Raw genomic sequence first — 17,572 nt, forward strand, 5'->3', positions numbered from 1 at the left:
GTGCAGAGGTATTAAAAGTATAGCTACAAAATATCACTGATGAGGTTCAGGCCCATAGGTAAAGAACTTAAATACCTAAAATATTAAAATTTGCAAGAAACTGTTATCACAGCACTGTTACAACAGCTAGTGTAAATCTTAACACTATTTTTAAAATAAATATTACTGTATTTGAGATAAGATTAAAACAAATACTTAGCATAAAAATAAGATTTGTGGGGTTTAAAGGGAAAGATTTATACTCTGTCAGTGCCTAATGTTGACTAATTTCTAACATAACAAGGTGTTTTTTCAGACAAATAGTGATACCCATCCAGAAACCTTTACACAACAAAGATTGTTTATTTAAGATCAGTGAAAAACTGTGCAGTTCATCCTCTGGAAATAATACATTAATTAACTGACCGGGTTTTCTAGGCTACTTGAAGGATGTACAATATTATCAGACACTGGTTGTGATGGCCATTGGATGACCACCGTAAGGCAAATATAACATTATGTCTCTGTGCACTATTTGTAGTGCTTCTTCCTTTTCAGAAGTGCATCCCTTAGAGCAATCTGGAGAAGAGAATCAAAATATTTTCAGTAGAAACGCAACTTTATATTCAATAAAAATGCATCCACACTCAAATACAGCAGCTATATCCGACACGTGACTCACCTGTTTCTCTCTGAAGGAGCGTTTGCCTTTGGTTCTGACGTTCTGACTGTGTCTCATCATCATGAAGTTCTTCGTCCTCCTCTTCTCCTTGTTGCTGGTGCTGGCGTTTGGGTTGAGCTTGGTCCGCTTCCTGACAAACTCCTTCCGGTCGGTGCGTCCCGCCTGGAAAATCAAAATGCATCATTAGAGCTGAAGGTTTCAGTGGATTAATGAATTGGTTAACAGAAAACTATTTTTAAAGAGATGTTTTAATATTCAAAAAATGCGAAGAAATTATTTGGTTTCAGCTCTAAAATGTGAATATTTGCTGGATTTGTCGTCTTCAGTGATAGTAAAATTTAACTTTTTTTTTCTTAACAGTTCTTGACATTTTATGGACCAAACGATTGAACAAGAAAATAATCAGCGGGCTAATAGATAATGGAAATAATGGTTCCTTGCAGCCCGGCACGTTAATGCGTGCTGTCACAGCATGCAAGCTGTCCATGAATGACTGAACACTCAACAGTACTGTAGACTTGTTAAACAACCACAATTTCAACGGACACGTAAGTGAAGTTCAAAGCAGCCGACAGTTAGCGTAAGCTTGTACCATTGCCGTTGCGAGGCGCGTTTCCTTGTCTGCTTTTGGTTTTTTATGCAGTTTCTCAATATTCCTCAAGGTCAGCAGCTCCCCTCTGAAAGATTTAGGAAAAAAAAAACAGGCGGTAACCTCATTGTCTATCTTTATCAAAAGAAACAATCAAAAAAAAAATATTCTGAAAACAAACTTCCTCCTTTTAAGTGATGAAATGCTTTAAGCTCCATGTTCAAACAGCTTTCCAACCTGCTGTCGTCCTCATCGTCCAGGTCCACATTTGTCCTCTTCTGGCCCTTGCCTGGTGCAGCGTTCACCTCCTTGGCCAGCTGAGCCAGACGGATCTTCTTGAAGTCATCTTGAGTGAGGAGCCTGCTGCCGCTGATCGCAGCTGCTTTGGCTTTTCTTTCCTCGGGTGGCATATTTTGAAGCTTCTCCGCCTTACACAAACACACGACTGTTTTGTTAAAGCAAAGATACTGTACAAATTTTTGTCACATTTGCTGAAACTGTCACTATATCAACACAGTAGTATATGAGACAGATGATCTTTGGAAAAAAATCGTGTTCCTCCTCATCGTAGTGCTCCTAATGGCATTTGAAAGAATCACTGTTTAGCTGTAAAATCAGAACTTTTGCTTGGATTTTGCTCGACTGTTTTCAACATGCAACCGGGTAACAAACTTTCTCAATTCACAGCTAAACCGGACACTTAAATATCTCTCTGAAAACATGTGAGTCAAGAAATAGGCAATGCAGTTACAAAATCTTGATCCATATTTGATCAGCGCAGCTAAGTTTGACAGTTTGACCGCAGCTCACGAGCCGTGACTGACGTGATTGACAGCTGCGTTAGAGACTCTTCTGCTCTGATTGGTTGTTCTCATTCATCCACTGTGGATTCTGGCAAATGCCATAAGGAGCACTTAAGGGGGGACAGGAACATGATTTTTCTTCACATTTTTCTTCATCTCTCTCATGTACTACTGTCGAAATACAGTGATAATTTTCTAAATAAGACAAAGTTACTGTTTAATTGCACTAAAATGCTTTAACTGTCAGCATTTTAGCGCACGCAGTGATTGTACTCACCACTTCTGTCGTGTCTTCATCAGACGAGTGGTGAACGTCCACCCACTCCCCATCTTCATCATCATCACTAATACTGGCGCTCTCCCAACCATCTGTACAAAACAATAAATAAGTGCAATTATCGTCTATATACACGTTCACAAGGACACAGGTATGACACTGGATTTTGTTTTACAGCTCAGCTAAGCCACTGTAATCAAATCCTACAGATTCAATAACACAACAGCTGCTCACCTCCATCCTCCTCTCCCTCTTTGTTCTCCTCATCCACCTCCAGGACTTCAGCTCCAGGGATATAATCTTTAGCCTCCAGCTCTCCGTAGTCTTTGATCTTGGCCTCTGTTGACGCCTCTGTGGGTCTCCCCTTGATAGCAAGTGGCAAATTTCTTAATTTCTTACATCTGAACACGAATTTATGTAGTGCTTTGTCAGGCTTATATTTCTGGATCTATTGCTGCTACTCTCCTCAGTGCATTTGTGCTTCTGTGACTAACTCAGCCACTCAGGACCATGTACGAACAGCACACTGAGGTACTCGTGCTTTTTAATTGTGGCACATCATATACAATATATAATATATTATTTTTCCTCATAGAGTACAATATAAACTATACTCACTGTCACTTAATGTTAAGTAAAATGTGTTGTTTTCAGTTTGATTCACAGTTGTCTCACCCTGTACTTCTTGTGCAGCATCTGAGGATCGAGACTCCTGAACAGCTGGATCAGTCCTCTGGCAGACATCATCACATCTGTGAACAAATACAGACAAAAACACATTGTTTTTTGTGAGGGAACATACATGCACACCTCCTTTAATTTGTGCACTCAGAGTTGTGACAGCTAACATGAAAAAGAAGTCACTCACTCTTGTCTTTGTGGGTCTTGTACTGGGCCAGATCCTGCAGCAAGTCTTCATTAATGGCGAGTGGACAGCGGGCTGCCACTTCCTTTATGGCATTGATACTGGAGTACAAAACGGAGTAAAATGTATTAGGACGGAGTAAAGTATTACATGGTAGCTACAAAATAACTGTATGGATTTGCATCTTTGGCTTAAACATTTTTCCGTCTCATTTTAAATACATACAAACTTTAAATGATTGAAACCAGAACTTAGACAAAGCTGCATCTTACCCCACAGTCATGACTTCCCCTGAGTTTCTGTCTGTGACAAAGTTGTTAGCGATGGTCATAATTACAGGTTCAATGATCTGCAAGAGTGGGAATGTGCGAAAAATGTTAATGTGTTACATAGCCACACGTTTACTGACAGAATAAATGTGGAAATCTAAATGTACCTCTGGTGGGACGAGTTGATGAGCAGCCTGGGCAGCACACAGGAGAATCTTTGTCACCTCTAGAAAGACAACAGTTTGTTTAAAACGTCTCGTCAGCAGAGATCAGACTACTTCATTTAGTTAAAAGGTCCATCTAGCAGTGATGTTGCAGAGCTGGAAAAAGTCTCCTGTGTGCCTGTGTGGAAGAACTACATTGGACGACACAAAAATGCAAATGGCCCGATGTATAGCCAGTGTCTGATTTGTCCATTCTGGGCAACTGAAGCAGAACATGACGGACTCCGCCATGGCAGAAGAGGACCCGATGCCTCTAAATCCTACACACTAGACCTTTAACTGTGAGATATTTTACCTCTTTGATGGGGCTGTAGAAACCTCTGGACGAAGGGGTAAAAGTTGAAGAGGAAAAGCTGCAAAAGAACAGAGTATAAAATATCACATTCAAATCGATGCAAAGTGAAAGGCGCAGTGCCCATAAGGAACAGTCAGAGCTGACGCCACTGACAAGTGCTACCCTTGAAACACGCTGGCAAAGTTTATCCTGCACATTATAGATGTGCATGCTGTAAATATTCATGAAGGCACTTCTAAGTCATCTACCACCGATCTACAACCGATGGCGGTCACGTCACTTACCTCGTGGATTCCAACCAGTCTGGATATAAGATCCATCATCATGATCTTCACCTCGAAGCGCTCTTTAGAGTCTTCCAACTGCTTTAAGAGTTTCTCTGAGAAATCTTCATAAAAAGAGATGCTTGACTTTACTGTGACTTTACTTTTGTGGTAAAATTGAATGAATTTGAGTCGTTAATGTGGATAAGACAGGTGAGCTTACCTTGAGGATCATGGATAAGGTGAATAGCAGAGAAGTTGAACACTTCTGCTTTACCCTTTTTCTTGTGTTTCTGTCCAAAGAGTTAAGAAAAATGAACTCAATGCGTTTGAGCACAAACGTGACAAAATGAGTCGTGCCTGAGTAGTTGTAAACAGTTGTACCTTGAGGACTTTCATCGCTTTTTCCAGCTTCTTCTTGTTTTTGGAGGTTTTCTTGCCAGTAGAGTATCTCACCCTCAGGTCTCGGGCTGTTGGTCCCTCTGCCTGAAAAAAAAAAAAAAGATATTTGTATATCTTACAAATAAAACAAGAAAAAAATTCACTCCCTTCTACACTGAGAGAAGCATACTTTCTCTAATTACTTTATATAAGATAAGATAAAATAAGATACTCCTTTACTGATCCCCAGAGGGGAAATTCAAGTGTTGCAGCAGTACAGGGGTGAGTACAAGGTAAGTAAGGTAGGTATATATCTCGATTGGTACTCGCCTCTGAGTCTGAATCACTCTCATTTTTCTCATCCTCATCTTTGCCCAAAAAGAATTTAAGACCAGCAACAAGGATCTAAACAGGAAGAGAGCAGGTAGATTTACATGTAAAAAAAAAAAGGCAGGTGAAGACGTGCCGTGTCGCCACATACAGCATGCAATATAATAAGCAAAATATTGCTTTTAACATACCTTTGTCACCTTGGAGAAACACGCTGTTGTAATAACATTAACTGTTTTGGCATCATTCCTGCGACAAAGTCAATTAGATAACAGCAATGAAAAATAATGAGAATTTCTTGTGAAGTAAGTCCAGCATATAAATCAAACCTACCATATGTTCCTCTTGTAAAGCTCCACCATGACGTCTAAAGAGATCTTGGCCGCTATGGGATTGCTGTCTCTCAGCATGGTGTACATGAAGTTCTGTAACATCTGAAACACACGTTACACAGTGAGTGGTGACTATTTCACGCAATATTACACACAAACGGGATATGACACGTGAGTATGGGTACTTACCGTGTTGACCTTGTTGTTTTTATGCTTGGCGTTGATGTTTTTGATATCTGCTACAATGTGTGTGTACAGAGTCTGTGGAGAGAAGCAAATGTTTACTCCTGACAGGTGAAGAGGGAAACAATAAAAGAGCTTATCAGCAATTAAGCATATGACTGTGAAACACAAACAATAATAGAGAAGCATTTGTCAGAGTTATAGACTCAACACTATAAGGTCTGCCTACGAGCGAAGTTCAGTAAGATTTTAACAGATAAATTGCGAAAATTGACCCTCTAAACCCACCTACTACCAAGAGGTTCCTATTATCTTACATTTGAAACTACTTATGGTTGTAATAAAACACATAATATATACATTTATAAATTAATAACAAATGCTCGATGTTGTTTGGGACAAAGCAAGAGAAAATTATACTTTTTTTATTGCATTTTAAGAAATTACATAACATTGCAATACTAAAGCAATATATAAAAAAGTCAAGACGTAGAAAATAATAATGATAAATGACTGGTTACATAAATATAAATTCAAAGGATACAACTTACTGATAACTGAAAAACACAAGTCTGATGATACATTTACAAACATAGGATGTGACAACAGGTGCCATGAATAATAAGTGGACAATTCTGTCTGATATCAGGCAACTTTTAACCAGCCCTTAGGGATTTTACTGCTGTTGATATTCGGGAGGCTTTGCTGTGCTCTGACCTTTCTGAGAAGTTTGTCGTGACATCGCAGCAGCTCAAAGAAGAGCTCCAGGAGGCCGGTGGGGTCGATCAGATCTTTATTTCTCAGAAGAATCAGCGCTTTGCAGAAAGTCTGACAAAAACAGGAATCCCACAAAAACGTGTCAATGTTGAGAGACGAGTGATTTGCATCAATGTCAATAAACTTGTGTCGCAAATAAGAGCAATTACTTAAAAAAGACAGTCTCACCATTCTGAGGTCTGGCTCAAGCATCACGTGGTGACTCATCAACAACTCAGACAGCTCTTGTGGAAAGGTGGAAAGGTGCTGCAGGTAGCAGTGACCAACCTGAAAGACAACAAGAACTTCAACTACACAAAAAGTAGAAGGTACTACATATTACTAATCAGCAGTGCTGGAATGTAACTAAGTACATTTACTCAAGTACTACACTTGAGGACAAATTTGAGATACTTTAGCCTAACTTTATACTTATACTCCGCTCCATCTCAGAGGTAAATATTGTGCCATTAACGCCACTATTATTTGACAACTTTAATTACTTTTTGTATTACAGTTTTATCATAACCCGCCTGTCCAGCAGAAACCACGATTCTCTAAGTTTTTCCTCATGTTTTAAGAAAATGCTCCCACTTCTTACGCAAAACTCTTTAAAAACCCTCTTGGATCAGCTAGAAAATGCTTTGTAATATTAATCTAAAAATAAACCCCACATCAAATACAAAGTAAAACAGCCAGGAAACATTTTACTACATGATGAGTACTTTTACGTGTATTGAGGAACACATGCAGATGCTTTAACATTTTACTGATAATAACTTGGGTAAGAATTTGAATGCAGGACTTTTATTTGTAGTGTAGTATTTTTGCATTGTGTTATTTGTACTTAAACTTAACTGCAAGTCTGAAATACTCAACCATCAATGCAGATGAGACTCTCTAATGAAAACAAGCTAAACACACACAGTAGTTACTGTACCTGAGCGAGAAACATGACCAGATCCGCCAGCTCCTTGTTCGGTTTGTCAGGCTGCAGTTTGAAAATCTGTACATTGGACTGGTAGTGTCGATACTGCTGCAGAAACTGTGCACAAACCAGCATTTGTTCTTTACTTCAGTATACTGACACAGCTAGCAACTTTAGCATTCTTGGCTAACACTTACCTCCTCCACGTAGGACTGTGGATCTCGTTTAATAAGATTCTGCAGTTGTGGCAGATTGTTCGGCAGTTTGTTGCTTTGTCGACCGGACATGGTTCAAGATTATTTTTGCTAGTAAGTTGAGAAAAAAGTATGAAAAACGGCAACGTTTACAAGACAAGCGTGGCAAATGTGTAAGCTGCCATAACTTGTATGGGGGAGTTGAAACGTCACGTCCGGTCATGTCGTAGTCTACTTCCGCTCTTACTGCATTTTTTTTTTTTAGCTGTAGTTTTTGAGCCTAAAAATGATTTAAATTTCTTTATGTCACACTTGTCTGACGTTTTGTATACTTCCACGTTTATACTTGCCTTCCTGGTGCACGTTAAGTTGGATGAAGCGCTCGCGAGGTGACGCGATTAGCAGGTTAGCACTAGTCTAATAAACAGTTATTTTTATTGGGCTATTATTATTATTATTATTATTATTATTATTATTATTATTATTATTATTATTATTATTATTATTATTGTTATTATTATTATTATCATTTTTATTATTTTAAAAAGTTTTTCGTTTTGAAAGCATTATAGTCAGTTATCAGTACAAAAAAAAAAAAACAAATTAATATACTGAGACAAGTATACTTAAGTACAAACCCAACAGACAAGAATTAAAGAAAATAAAAAAGTACACACAGGTTTAACTAATTAGTTATATAAAAAAGCTGTAATATTTGCATAAATTATTAGTTTTGGTTCATTCTCAAGTGTAGAAGGGAAGTAAAACCAGAGCTGCAAACTAGAATAAATCTCTTATTTTGAAAAGAACCAATCATATTCAGGGATACAACGGCGCTGGTCCGCCCACTTACTGCCAAAAAGGCAGTTTTATTATTTTAGTGCTAGACTGCATATATGTTACATATATCTGTCATTCAATTATTTCTGCTCAAAACGAAAATGTTCAAATATCCATATAGGCATTCTTCCTTGGAAAAAAGACGTCACGTTGCAATGAGGCCATCCAGGTTTTTTTTGTTTGTTTGTTTGTTTTTTTGGGCTTTCAGTTTTATATATCTATATATATATATATATATATATATATATATCTATATATCTATATCTATCTATCTATCTATCTATCTATCTATCTATCTATCTATCTATCTATCTATATATATATATATATATATATATATATATAGTAGATATTAATAACGTCATTTTTGAATTTCTATAACACATTTTCACTCGTAAAATGTCATTTAGGACATCCACAATTGGCATTATGAATAACAAAAATGCAATTTCAGATATCTCCAATCACCTTTATGACTAGAAATAATGTAATTGTTTATATCCACAAATGTGTTGTGGATACCTGTTGATAAACATAATGAGGATCAATGATGAAATGTAATGAAGTAACAATACTGCATTACAATACAATAGTATTTTTGGGAGTAATTATAATTTACTCGAGTTTTTATATATCTGTCAACTTTCACTTTTACTCCACTACATTTTCTAAATAAAAAGTATACTTTCATTCCAATACATTTCCTCGAGTATCTTAGTTACTTAATACAAATAAGGGATGGAATAGAGGGGACAGTCTGACAAAAAAAATGTTCTTTAAATCCTTTAAGTTGTGAAAAACACCTCGTTTTTATCCTCCATTTTTAAGGTGATGTTCATGTTACAAAGAAACACATTTTCCAATTCTCAAAATTCTGACTGCTTACGTTTTTATTACCAGCATTTAGTTACACTTTTACTTTCAGTACTTAAAAACATTAATATTATAGAGTTACGTTTATTCATTTATTAAGTACAGTAAATATCAAACACTTTAAAATTCTAATAGGTGACTTTAACTTCTACCAGAGTCTTTTTCTGGTAAGGTATGGGGTTTTGGATATCTGAAAATTTATGACTGGCAATAATTGGATTGTAGATATCTGAAATTGGAGTTTTTCCAAGTAGGAAATTTTGTTGCATATATCAAGAATGTTTATTCACAGGAATGACATTTTTTCAGGATATTAGCCTACTGACATTTTGGTTTTAATTCTCTCTTAGTGCATTCTTAAACCTCTCTGTGTGCCATAGTCACGCCAAATTAATATGTTCACACAACAACACAAGTTGTTTTCAAAAGTATTCTAAATGCTATATGCACCAATACTACAAAAGACAAGGACATATTTACTTCTTATTAAAAACAAAGAAGAAGAAGAAAAAATGTTCCTCTATACACCATTTAAAATGTATCCAGTTTAATTTTCAGGACATGAATATGTACACTTTTAATTTCATCATTTACCTCAGGCAGTGAGCAATTACTGTATAATAGATTTACAAAGCAAATACTGACATAGTATTCTGTCAAGGTATGTTCCAGCATCAAAATAGGATTCAAAATACACAAGTACAATTTTGTTCCACATAAAATATGAAGTCCTTGATCACTTTCATAATTATTTTAGAATATCCAAGAATCTGGGAAAAAAAAAAAACAATAAACACTAGTGTTCTCTTGTAGGTGATGATAAGAAATACAATCAGCAGTTCTCATGAATGCATTGAAGAGGAGTAGCAGCCAAAGAGAGAGAGAGAGAGAGAAAACTCAAAAAGCAAACGTAAAAATATAGACTTCTTTGAAGGATTTACTCTCGAGGAACTGAATATTTTAAGGCATTTTAAAAACATGTAGTGTAATTTGGCAATTTCTGCCTGTGTCGACTCTCCTCCATTATTATTTTGCTCTTGTGTAACAGTCACTCAGCCTCTACATGATGGCAGCATGTGGTTTTTCTATTATCCTGAGATGTTTTCTTCTGCTTGAAGGCATCTGAGGACATAGAGGATCACTTGATAGCAGAAAATATACTGGTCCTGTAAATAAAAAAGGGGGAAATGTTTAAAAAAAACATGAACCAAAAAGGTGTTAAAACAAAACAGTAATGAGTAGAGTAACCGCAGTGTTGTACTTATCACTAGCTTTTGTTTTTAATCTCCAAAATATCAGTTAAGTTAAGTGTGTATTTACATAAGGCACTGTACTGTATTTGCAATTTTTATTTATTTATCTCTATGGAATACAGCAGGTAGAATTTCAAACATAAAATGGGATAGAAGATATTTTTCAATGATGTTGGACTATCTACTGTTTATTATTCCAATGTATCACTGAGTGACACACCCACTCATGAAATATGTCATTAAAAAAGTGTTGTAAACAAATATTATCTTTAACAAGTAAGATACATGAAATGATATGATGAAAATGGTTTTTTTTTAAAGAAAAAGAAAGACTTTGCACTGGATTTTTCAGTAAACTTAGAATCAGATTTGTTCTTGATGGTGCTTTAAATATAAATAATTTACGTAATAGAATAATTGTGTTTATTATCTTGGGACGGTTCTCATCTGAAACATTTGACATAAAGTTTAATGGTGTAAATTCAAAACAAATGCTGAGTAGACACGGCTGACCTTGGATATCAGTCCACAAACATGTAATATATGAATAATAAAAAAAACCAAATGCAACTGGTCTTCCTCTTCCTCATTATTGAATCTACATTATGATAATTTTTCAATGTAGCAAATTGTTTTTCTTTAGTAGTTATATTGTTTTTCTAAAACTGATTTTTCATTTTTATTTCCGTTAACTAAAATTCATTTCCACACCTACTTTTAGTTTTTAGTTTGAGTTAACCATCATCACCTTGGTTAGGAGTTAAGTGACTTGATTCTAAAATCAAAGATTAAAAACTCACCTCCGTCTGGATCATTCCCTGTCTCTGAAGTCTCATGTTCCGCACCACATCTGAAATATCAAACTGCAAAAAAAATGGTAATTAGACTGAGATCACGCTGAATAAATACAAAACAAGACAAGAAGCTTCTTTATAAACAAATACAGAGAAGAGAAAGATCGTCCGCTTACATCAGCATCTTTACTGATGAGACCCAGAACCACGTCGATACAGATGAGGGTTCCTGATCGACCGATGCCCGCGCTGCAGTGTGTGATTATGGGCCCTGACCGGTGAACGTGCCTCATGTAGGAAATAAACGTGAGCAGCTGCTCGGGCTGCGAGGGCGTCCCGTGGTCCGGCCATCCCGTGTAGTTCAGATGAGTAACAAGCTGTGTTTCATTGGTCTGAGGACGGAAAAACTCTTCAGTTAATGTGTCTGTTAACAGAGCGTAAACGTTTAAAACTGTTCTTATTAAACTGACCTGGACATTTTTGACCTCAATGAGCCGGATGACAAAATTGTCAAGATATTGGTCTTTGATAAGCATGATCTGCAACCTGTCGTCCACCATCTCTGCTGTGCGCGGCGTGTCGGGCCAGTACCGCTGACACTTCACTTTCCCTGCCTCCACTTCCTGGGTCATCATGGCGATAACGTTTGACTTCTGCTCCCAGACCATCTGCCAAAAGTCACCCAGGGTGGTGGGTAAGGGACCCTGACATGCAATGTACATGTAGCTCTCATCCTTCACTGGCATCTTGATGAAGTTGGCATTGATGTAGCCGCCATCGCTGCCCAGCATAACCCGAGTTGTATCAACTGGAAGAGACGCATACATAAAAAAAAAATCACATTTCAAACATTTTAACTTTCCAGCTTTATTGAAAACCTTCAAGTTTTCCTCTATAATACACTGTGCAAATAACACATAGTGACTTCTCTTACAGGGAACAATATTCTTGTAGCGATTCTTCTTCTTGTTCTCCTTCGTCTGACCTATCAAACAGTCGTCCAGTGGCTGCAGATTCTGAAGATTCTGCCAGGAAGGAAAACAGATAAGAAAAAATTACATCAATCAAATGAAATGATTCATAGCCGAATTTCCCAAAGGATTGCTTGGCTTTTGCTGCTGCTTTACTTGCACAAACAAGATAAAAAGAACGGTGTAATTCTCTGAACACCCACAAAGGGTGAAGTGCACCCCTGACTGCGCTGCCAAGCACATAATCTCAGCTGTGCTTATTTGATAAAATTTAAATGAGGTCATATGGAAACAATTGGCAAAAATTGGCCCCTTTCTATGCAAATGAGCCTCATTGAAAAAAAAAGTCCAATTCACAAAGATCAACTCTAACAGCCGCACACACTAACAGCAAAATTAGTAGTGTTTTTAGAGAGTTGGTGTCAATTAAAGTGCATTTATTTGGAGTGTAACACCCAGATTTTCCAGTTCCAAGTTTTGAGGAATGCCTCTGAACCTCATTAGTCAGGACTTTTATTTTTTTCTGTGCCGTTGTTCTGCCTGCTGTGCTCTTGGCTCAAAGGCAAAATTTAGACTTTGCCATGTGGATAGCTGCAATCAGATGCAAAAAAAACGGCCATAAAAGTAATATATCAGCACAACATCTTCTGTGAATCGGGCCTTGAGAGATCAGAGGTCAGATCAGATAGCAGTTGGTGGCATGCTGCCACCACCAGCTGCAGTCCATTCTTAGTGAAAACACGCTCTTACTTCAAACTCCTGCAGCGGGACTTTCTGCTCCAGGAGCCCCCTCATCATGCGGACCACAGTGTTGAGCTTTGGTCCCGTGTACTGGCCGTCGGGGACCACTTTGACGAGGGGCAGAGAGGTCAGCTCATCCTCTGTGATGATCGGCCCATCTGAATGAAGGAACGATACAGTTAAAGCTGAATTACAAACATAACTCAAAATTAGTCAGTTAAGAGAAATCTGAAATTTAACACATAGCACACATGTTTACCAAAACCAATTCTGTCAACATGAACACTACGAAAAGATGGACTGGCATGTATGATATTACATTTCAGTGACCTTTGACCTCCTCTTTCTTTAGACTCCAATGCTCACAGCTCTCACCAACCAATTTAATGTTAAAATCTAGATCTAATGGCCCCAGTTTTTAGTCAAATTTAAAATCCAAAGAAAAGTCGCTCTTACCATCTCTTGCTTTGGAGTTCATGTTTTCAATAGGCAGTTCATCACTTCCCCAAGTGATTTCATCTTCCTCTGGCTGTCCGGCACTCATTTGCAGATAGCTGTTGATCCCAAAACACAAACAGTGTGATGTTAAGAAGAGAGATGTGAATATATTAGCAGTTCTAATTATGACAGGTGTACTTCCAAAAAGGAAGATCTTACTTTTCATTTCTTGGATCATCAACATTCTCCTCTTGCCATTCCACTTTTCGGGAACTCTATTATGAAAAAATTAATGAAAAAAAAATCAGATAAAGCTGCATATAGTTTCTATGTTTCAGTGAGTGTGATGGATTTGATTTGTACCTCGGGGGAGTCTTCAGGTAAAGACGAGCCGTCGCAGTCTGTGTCCTCTGAGAGCTCTGCGCTGTGCTCCGTCTCTCTTCTCTGTTCTGGCAGATCATCTGCATAGTCTGTGAAACATGTGAATGTAGTCAAGTTTGTCAAGTTTGCAAATGTATTATTTGATTTGCATTCACTTTGTTAAAAAAAACTAGTCAACATTCAACATTGCCCAAGATTTTCAGTACATTTTCTAGCCTGTATGTAATTACCTATTGGTGGTATGGGAGGGACGCTGCCAGATTTCAGCTTATCATGGAGAGGAAACAGCTTAGTCTTTGCTCCGCTGTCTTCGCTCAGATCTGACATGAAGGACAGAAGGGTTGTTTGCAGAGAGGAGAGGTAAGATTTTTACAAATACAAATACAAGCACAATTTTATTTTCAATAGAGTCAAATGAAATCCCCAAAACAATCTAAATGGGAACTCCCATGTGTTGTGTCTGTGCTTGTACCTGTGTTTCCATTGCACTTGTCAGAGTTGATGGGCAGATAGGCCAGGTATGTGTTCGGGTTCTGGTCTGGTGGCCTGGACACTATTAGATTCACCAGGCCTTTAGCTTTACGGATGGTTGTGACAGCTTTGGTGTGGGACACACCTGTCATTAGTTCATCATTCACCTGCATAAGACAGACAAAATTCACAGTACTTTTTTCCACAGACAATATCTTTATTGATTTAGCAACAATAAATAAAGACACACACATGCACACAAAACAGACAAAATCTCAGTACAACCACTGAAGATTTAACACATATGTAATCCACCCCCAAATAAGTTCACAGTATTAAATACATGTGCACGCAACATCACAAAAAAAAAAAAAGCTTTGGCGCTTTGTAGTAAGCCCCAACCTTACCTGAGCACTGTGGGGGTACACACCTTTAAACGTTCAGAGCACACAGGGTAGAGTCGCTGGAGAAAATTACACTGCCACACACCTTTAATTCAGAGCAACAAATGTCAAACATCACTCACTTTTAGCAGACGGTCTCCCACTTGCAGTTGGCCCGAGGACTCTGCTATTCCTCCCGGTGTGATGGACTTGACAAAGATCCCCCTTTCCCCTCCGATGACGGAGAAACCCAGGCCTCCTGACTGCAGCTTCTCCAGATCCAGCGTTATGATCTCCTCCTGCATATTCAACAAATAAACCTGTAATCACCTTCAATCCATGATACACAACTTTGGTGGATAAGCGTTTATTAACGAAGAAGCCAATGAAGTAATGAATGCTATGAGACATAAGATGGCAAAACTTGAGCTTTCAGCGATAACTATATTATTTTGACGAGAATATCTGCACATGTAACCAAAAACAAAAACAATATAATTAATGCAACAATAGAGCACATTTTGTTTCAAGAACATCAACGGAGTATAGAGCAGAAAATAAAACTATATTCTTTACTCACCTCTAAAGGACAAAGTGCTGCAAGACACTCTGTATCTCTTGGATCTTCTCCTTTGAGAAACCCTTAGAAAGATTTAAAAAAAGTTGCAATATATGTAAAATAATAGACACAATCATCACTTTCAAACCTTTAAGATCTGACACATACCATTCAAGCTGGAGGAAACTTTGGGGCTAACATTGTTGTTTAGAAAAGAGACACTTTTTTGGCCCGAAGAAACAGGCTTTCCATCCCTTTGAGAAAACACAAGAAGAAACAGAAGTCACTGAAATCATGCCACCTACAGTATATTTAGTTAAAAACTTTGTAATGACATCCAGATCAAACACTAACACTGACTTAAAGATCCCACACAGGCATCAAATGTCAGTCTTTAGGACTACCTTGTGGCCTTGAGAGTGAGGTCATCGAGGGACAGCTCCAACAGTCTGGTGCTCTCACTGAGAGTCAGCTCCTGCGTTGGGGCACCGTTGATGTAGTGGATTAGATCGAGTGGTCTCAGGCTGCCCTCCTCAAAGGCCATTGAACCGGGCAGGATGTCTTTCACAAACAAGACGTCGAATACGCTGTCACTGCCTCCATCCAGCACCAAACCTGGAGATAGTACAGGGAGCAAAACGGTTAAGTAATGAGTTTTGATGCAAGACATATGAGCATACAGTGTCTGAATGTCAGATGTGCCGGACTTTTTTTTGTTTACCCAGTGGCTTTTGGCTGCCCTTAAAGCAAATGTCAGGCAACAGGTGGGCTTCTATGGGGGGCTTTGGAGCCTCAAGGACCCTCCCTACCACGAGGTCAACCACACGGGGGGCCGCGCGCACAAGATTGACCACCTCGGTGTGGCCCATATTGCTCACATCTGTGTTGTTCACCTGGAGATAGAAAATAAATGATTCAAACCATTATGGATTTAAAGGTATAGTTCACAAATGTGGTAAACATGCTTATTTCTTTTCTTTCACTGAGTAAGGCCCCATGTTTACTAGAACGTTTGTCGCAGCTGAAAACGCCATGCCCTCCTTAGGAAAAGCCCAGCTGTGAGCACTTTGGAGGTGCTGCGTTTTCCTCAGCAGAGACCCTTGATTGTGCCTGATTACTATATGCAATATCTGCAGAAGTACAAATGTCAGCACAGTGTAGAGTACTGGCTCTGGATGAGAGAAAACCTGAAGCATGTAGGGAGAGAGGACAGACCTGCTGATGTTTTGGGTTCATGAGAAGAAATAATAACATATTTAACATATTTTTTCTCCATTGTTGCTGTTTAGCACTTGTAAGATGTGACAGTCGGTTTTTGTGGTAGTTGTCCCGCCCCTCCTAAACTTTCACAGGACTGATGGCTAAAATTGACAGCTTGTACAGACATGAGAGAGTTGAGTCTTGCCAAGAAAGTGAATAAGTGTTATTTCCCAAAATGTTGAAGTTTAAGACAATCTGTCTTTGGATTTCATTAATGTAACTACAACACAGGCTGAAACACACTGTAGGCTGTGACCAGAGTAAATGATCAGGGATGAATTCGTACCATAATCATTCGGTCACCGGGCCTGAGCCTGCCATCTCCTCTGGCTGGATCTTGGACGATATCATGGATGTAGCACCCATGATCGTTACCTTTGGTGAGGGTGAAGCCCAGGCTGCCTTTTTCTGACTTCACCAAGGAGACCTTTAGCTCTACTTCCTGACAACAGAAATAAATCTCAATTACAGAAATGTTTCTTGGTATGAATGCATTTTTGAAGTTTAGATGCACATTTTTTCTTCCTAAGTCCTTACCGGAACAAAGTCCTCCATGTCCTGTCCATTGCCGGACACGGTGAGGTTTAAGGGCAGAGGCAGAGGAGGGGGTAGAGGGTCAGGGCTTGGGGCAGTGGGGGACGACATCATACGCAAGTGGGATGACTCCAGATCAGCTGTCACAGGGGATGAAGGACTCCTGCCCAAACAAGCACATAGACAAAAATGACATGACCTACCAGAGAATATCATTAAGGCAGATAATGTGATATTTTAAAACCAATCGGGCACCTCTTGCTGAGGTCTGATCTCGTCATCGACAGGTTTGGGGAGTAGAAGGCTGAGGTGATGGTGTCGTCCAGCTGACCGGTGCTGTCATAGCGTCCCAGTCCCATGTTGGTGCTGGGCGTGTGGTAGACACTTCGCTCCCAGGCTTGCCTGCTTTGCTCCGCAGGGCTCGGGCTGAAGGCTTCCTCCACCTCCTCATCCCCATCAGTGCTGTCGCTGTAGCTGTTGTGTCGGCCGGGGGTTTTGAGCAGCAGCCTCTCCAGGGCGTCCTCCACAGAGCATTGACTCTTCTGACGCTGTGTAGCCGGAGGAGAGGTCCCCCTGCCGAAGCTAAGGCTGGACTCTGCCTGGGTCACCGGCTCCTTTCGGGGTGATGGCATGGGCGTCTGGGAAGACATAAGTTAGAAGAATGTTTCCAGCTATTTCTGGTACTTGAAATGCAGTAGTTCTGGACAAAAATGACCAAAGTTTA

The 17,572-nt window shown here is 38.9% G+C and overlaps 2 protein-coding genes across 4 annotated transcripts in view; both read right to left on the minus strand.

The window, feature by feature from the left end:
• Positions 1-318: 318 nt before the first annotated feature.
• sdad1 (SDA1 domain containing 1) lies at positions 319-7,557 on the minus strand. Its single transcript, XM_042509162.1, has 22 exons — positions 7,354-7,557; positions 7,169-7,273; positions 6,418-6,516; positions 6,190-6,300; positions 5,479-5,550; positions 5,291-5,391; positions 5,149-5,206; positions 4,958-5,032; positions 4,631-4,732; positions 4,470-4,539; positions 4,268-4,371; positions 3,984-4,041; positions 3,632-3,690; positions 3,468-3,544; positions 3,199-3,296; positions 3,006-3,082; positions 2,565-2,694; positions 2,331-2,422; positions 1,488-1,678; positions 1,254-1,338; positions 662-823; positions 319-558 (listed from the first exon to the last, which is right to left on the minus strand). The coding sequence occupies exons 1-22, from the start codon at positions 7,441-7,443 to the stop codon at positions 511-513; spliced, it is 2,064 nt and encodes a 687-aa protein (XP_042365096.1). The 5' UTR covers positions 7,444-7,557; the 3' UTR covers positions 319-510.
• A 2,036-nt stretch (positions 7,558-9,593) lies between these two features.
• The window catches only part of ptpn13 (protein tyrosine phosphatase non-receptor type 13), a 57,926-nt gene continuing 49,947 nt past the window's right edge, over positions 9,594-17,572 (minus strand). For all 3 annotated transcript variants that reach the window (XM_042508777.1, XM_042508776.1, XM_042508775.1), the window contains 19 exons: positions 17,104-17,486; positions 16,852-17,011; positions 16,601-16,756; positions 15,776-15,947; positions 15,459-15,669; positions 15,223-15,308; positions 15,076-15,137; positions 14,639-14,794; positions 14,114-14,279; positions 13,872-13,961; positions 13,624-13,730; positions 13,480-13,535; positions 13,279-13,376; positions 12,832-12,980; positions 12,045-12,135; positions 11,581-11,918; positions 11,287-11,502; positions 11,117-11,179; positions 9,594-10,229 (listed from right to left, as the gene is read on the minus strand). In XM_042508777.1, the coding sequence (XP_042364711.1) occupies positions 10,152-10,229; positions 11,117-11,179; positions 11,287-11,502; positions 11,581-11,918; positions 12,045-12,135; positions 12,832-12,980; positions 13,279-13,376; positions 13,480-13,535; positions 13,624-13,730; positions 13,872-13,961; positions 14,114-14,279; positions 14,639-14,794; positions 15,076-15,137; positions 15,223-15,308; positions 15,459-15,669; positions 15,776-15,947; positions 16,601-16,756; positions 16,852-17,011; positions 17,104-17,486 (2,838 nt within the window). In that variant the 3' untranslated portion in view covers positions 9,594-10,151. The remainder of the gene's footprint in view (positions 10,230-11,116; positions 11,180-11,286; positions 11,503-11,580; positions 11,919-12,044; positions 12,136-12,831; positions 12,981-13,278; positions 13,377-13,479; positions 13,536-13,623; positions 13,731-13,871; positions 13,962-14,113; positions 14,280-14,638; positions 14,795-15,075; positions 15,138-15,222; positions 15,309-15,458; positions 15,670-15,775; positions 15,948-16,600; positions 16,757-16,851; positions 17,012-17,103; positions 17,487-17,572) is intronic.

This window comes from Plectropomus leopardus, chromosome 20 (assembly GCF_008729295.1).
Source record: "Plectropomus leopardus isolate mb chromosome 20, YSFRI_Pleo_2.0, whole genome shotgun sequence".
NCBI classification, from domain to species: Eukaryota; Metazoa; Chordata; class Actinopteri; order Perciformes; family Serranidae; genus Plectropomus; species Plectropomus leopardus.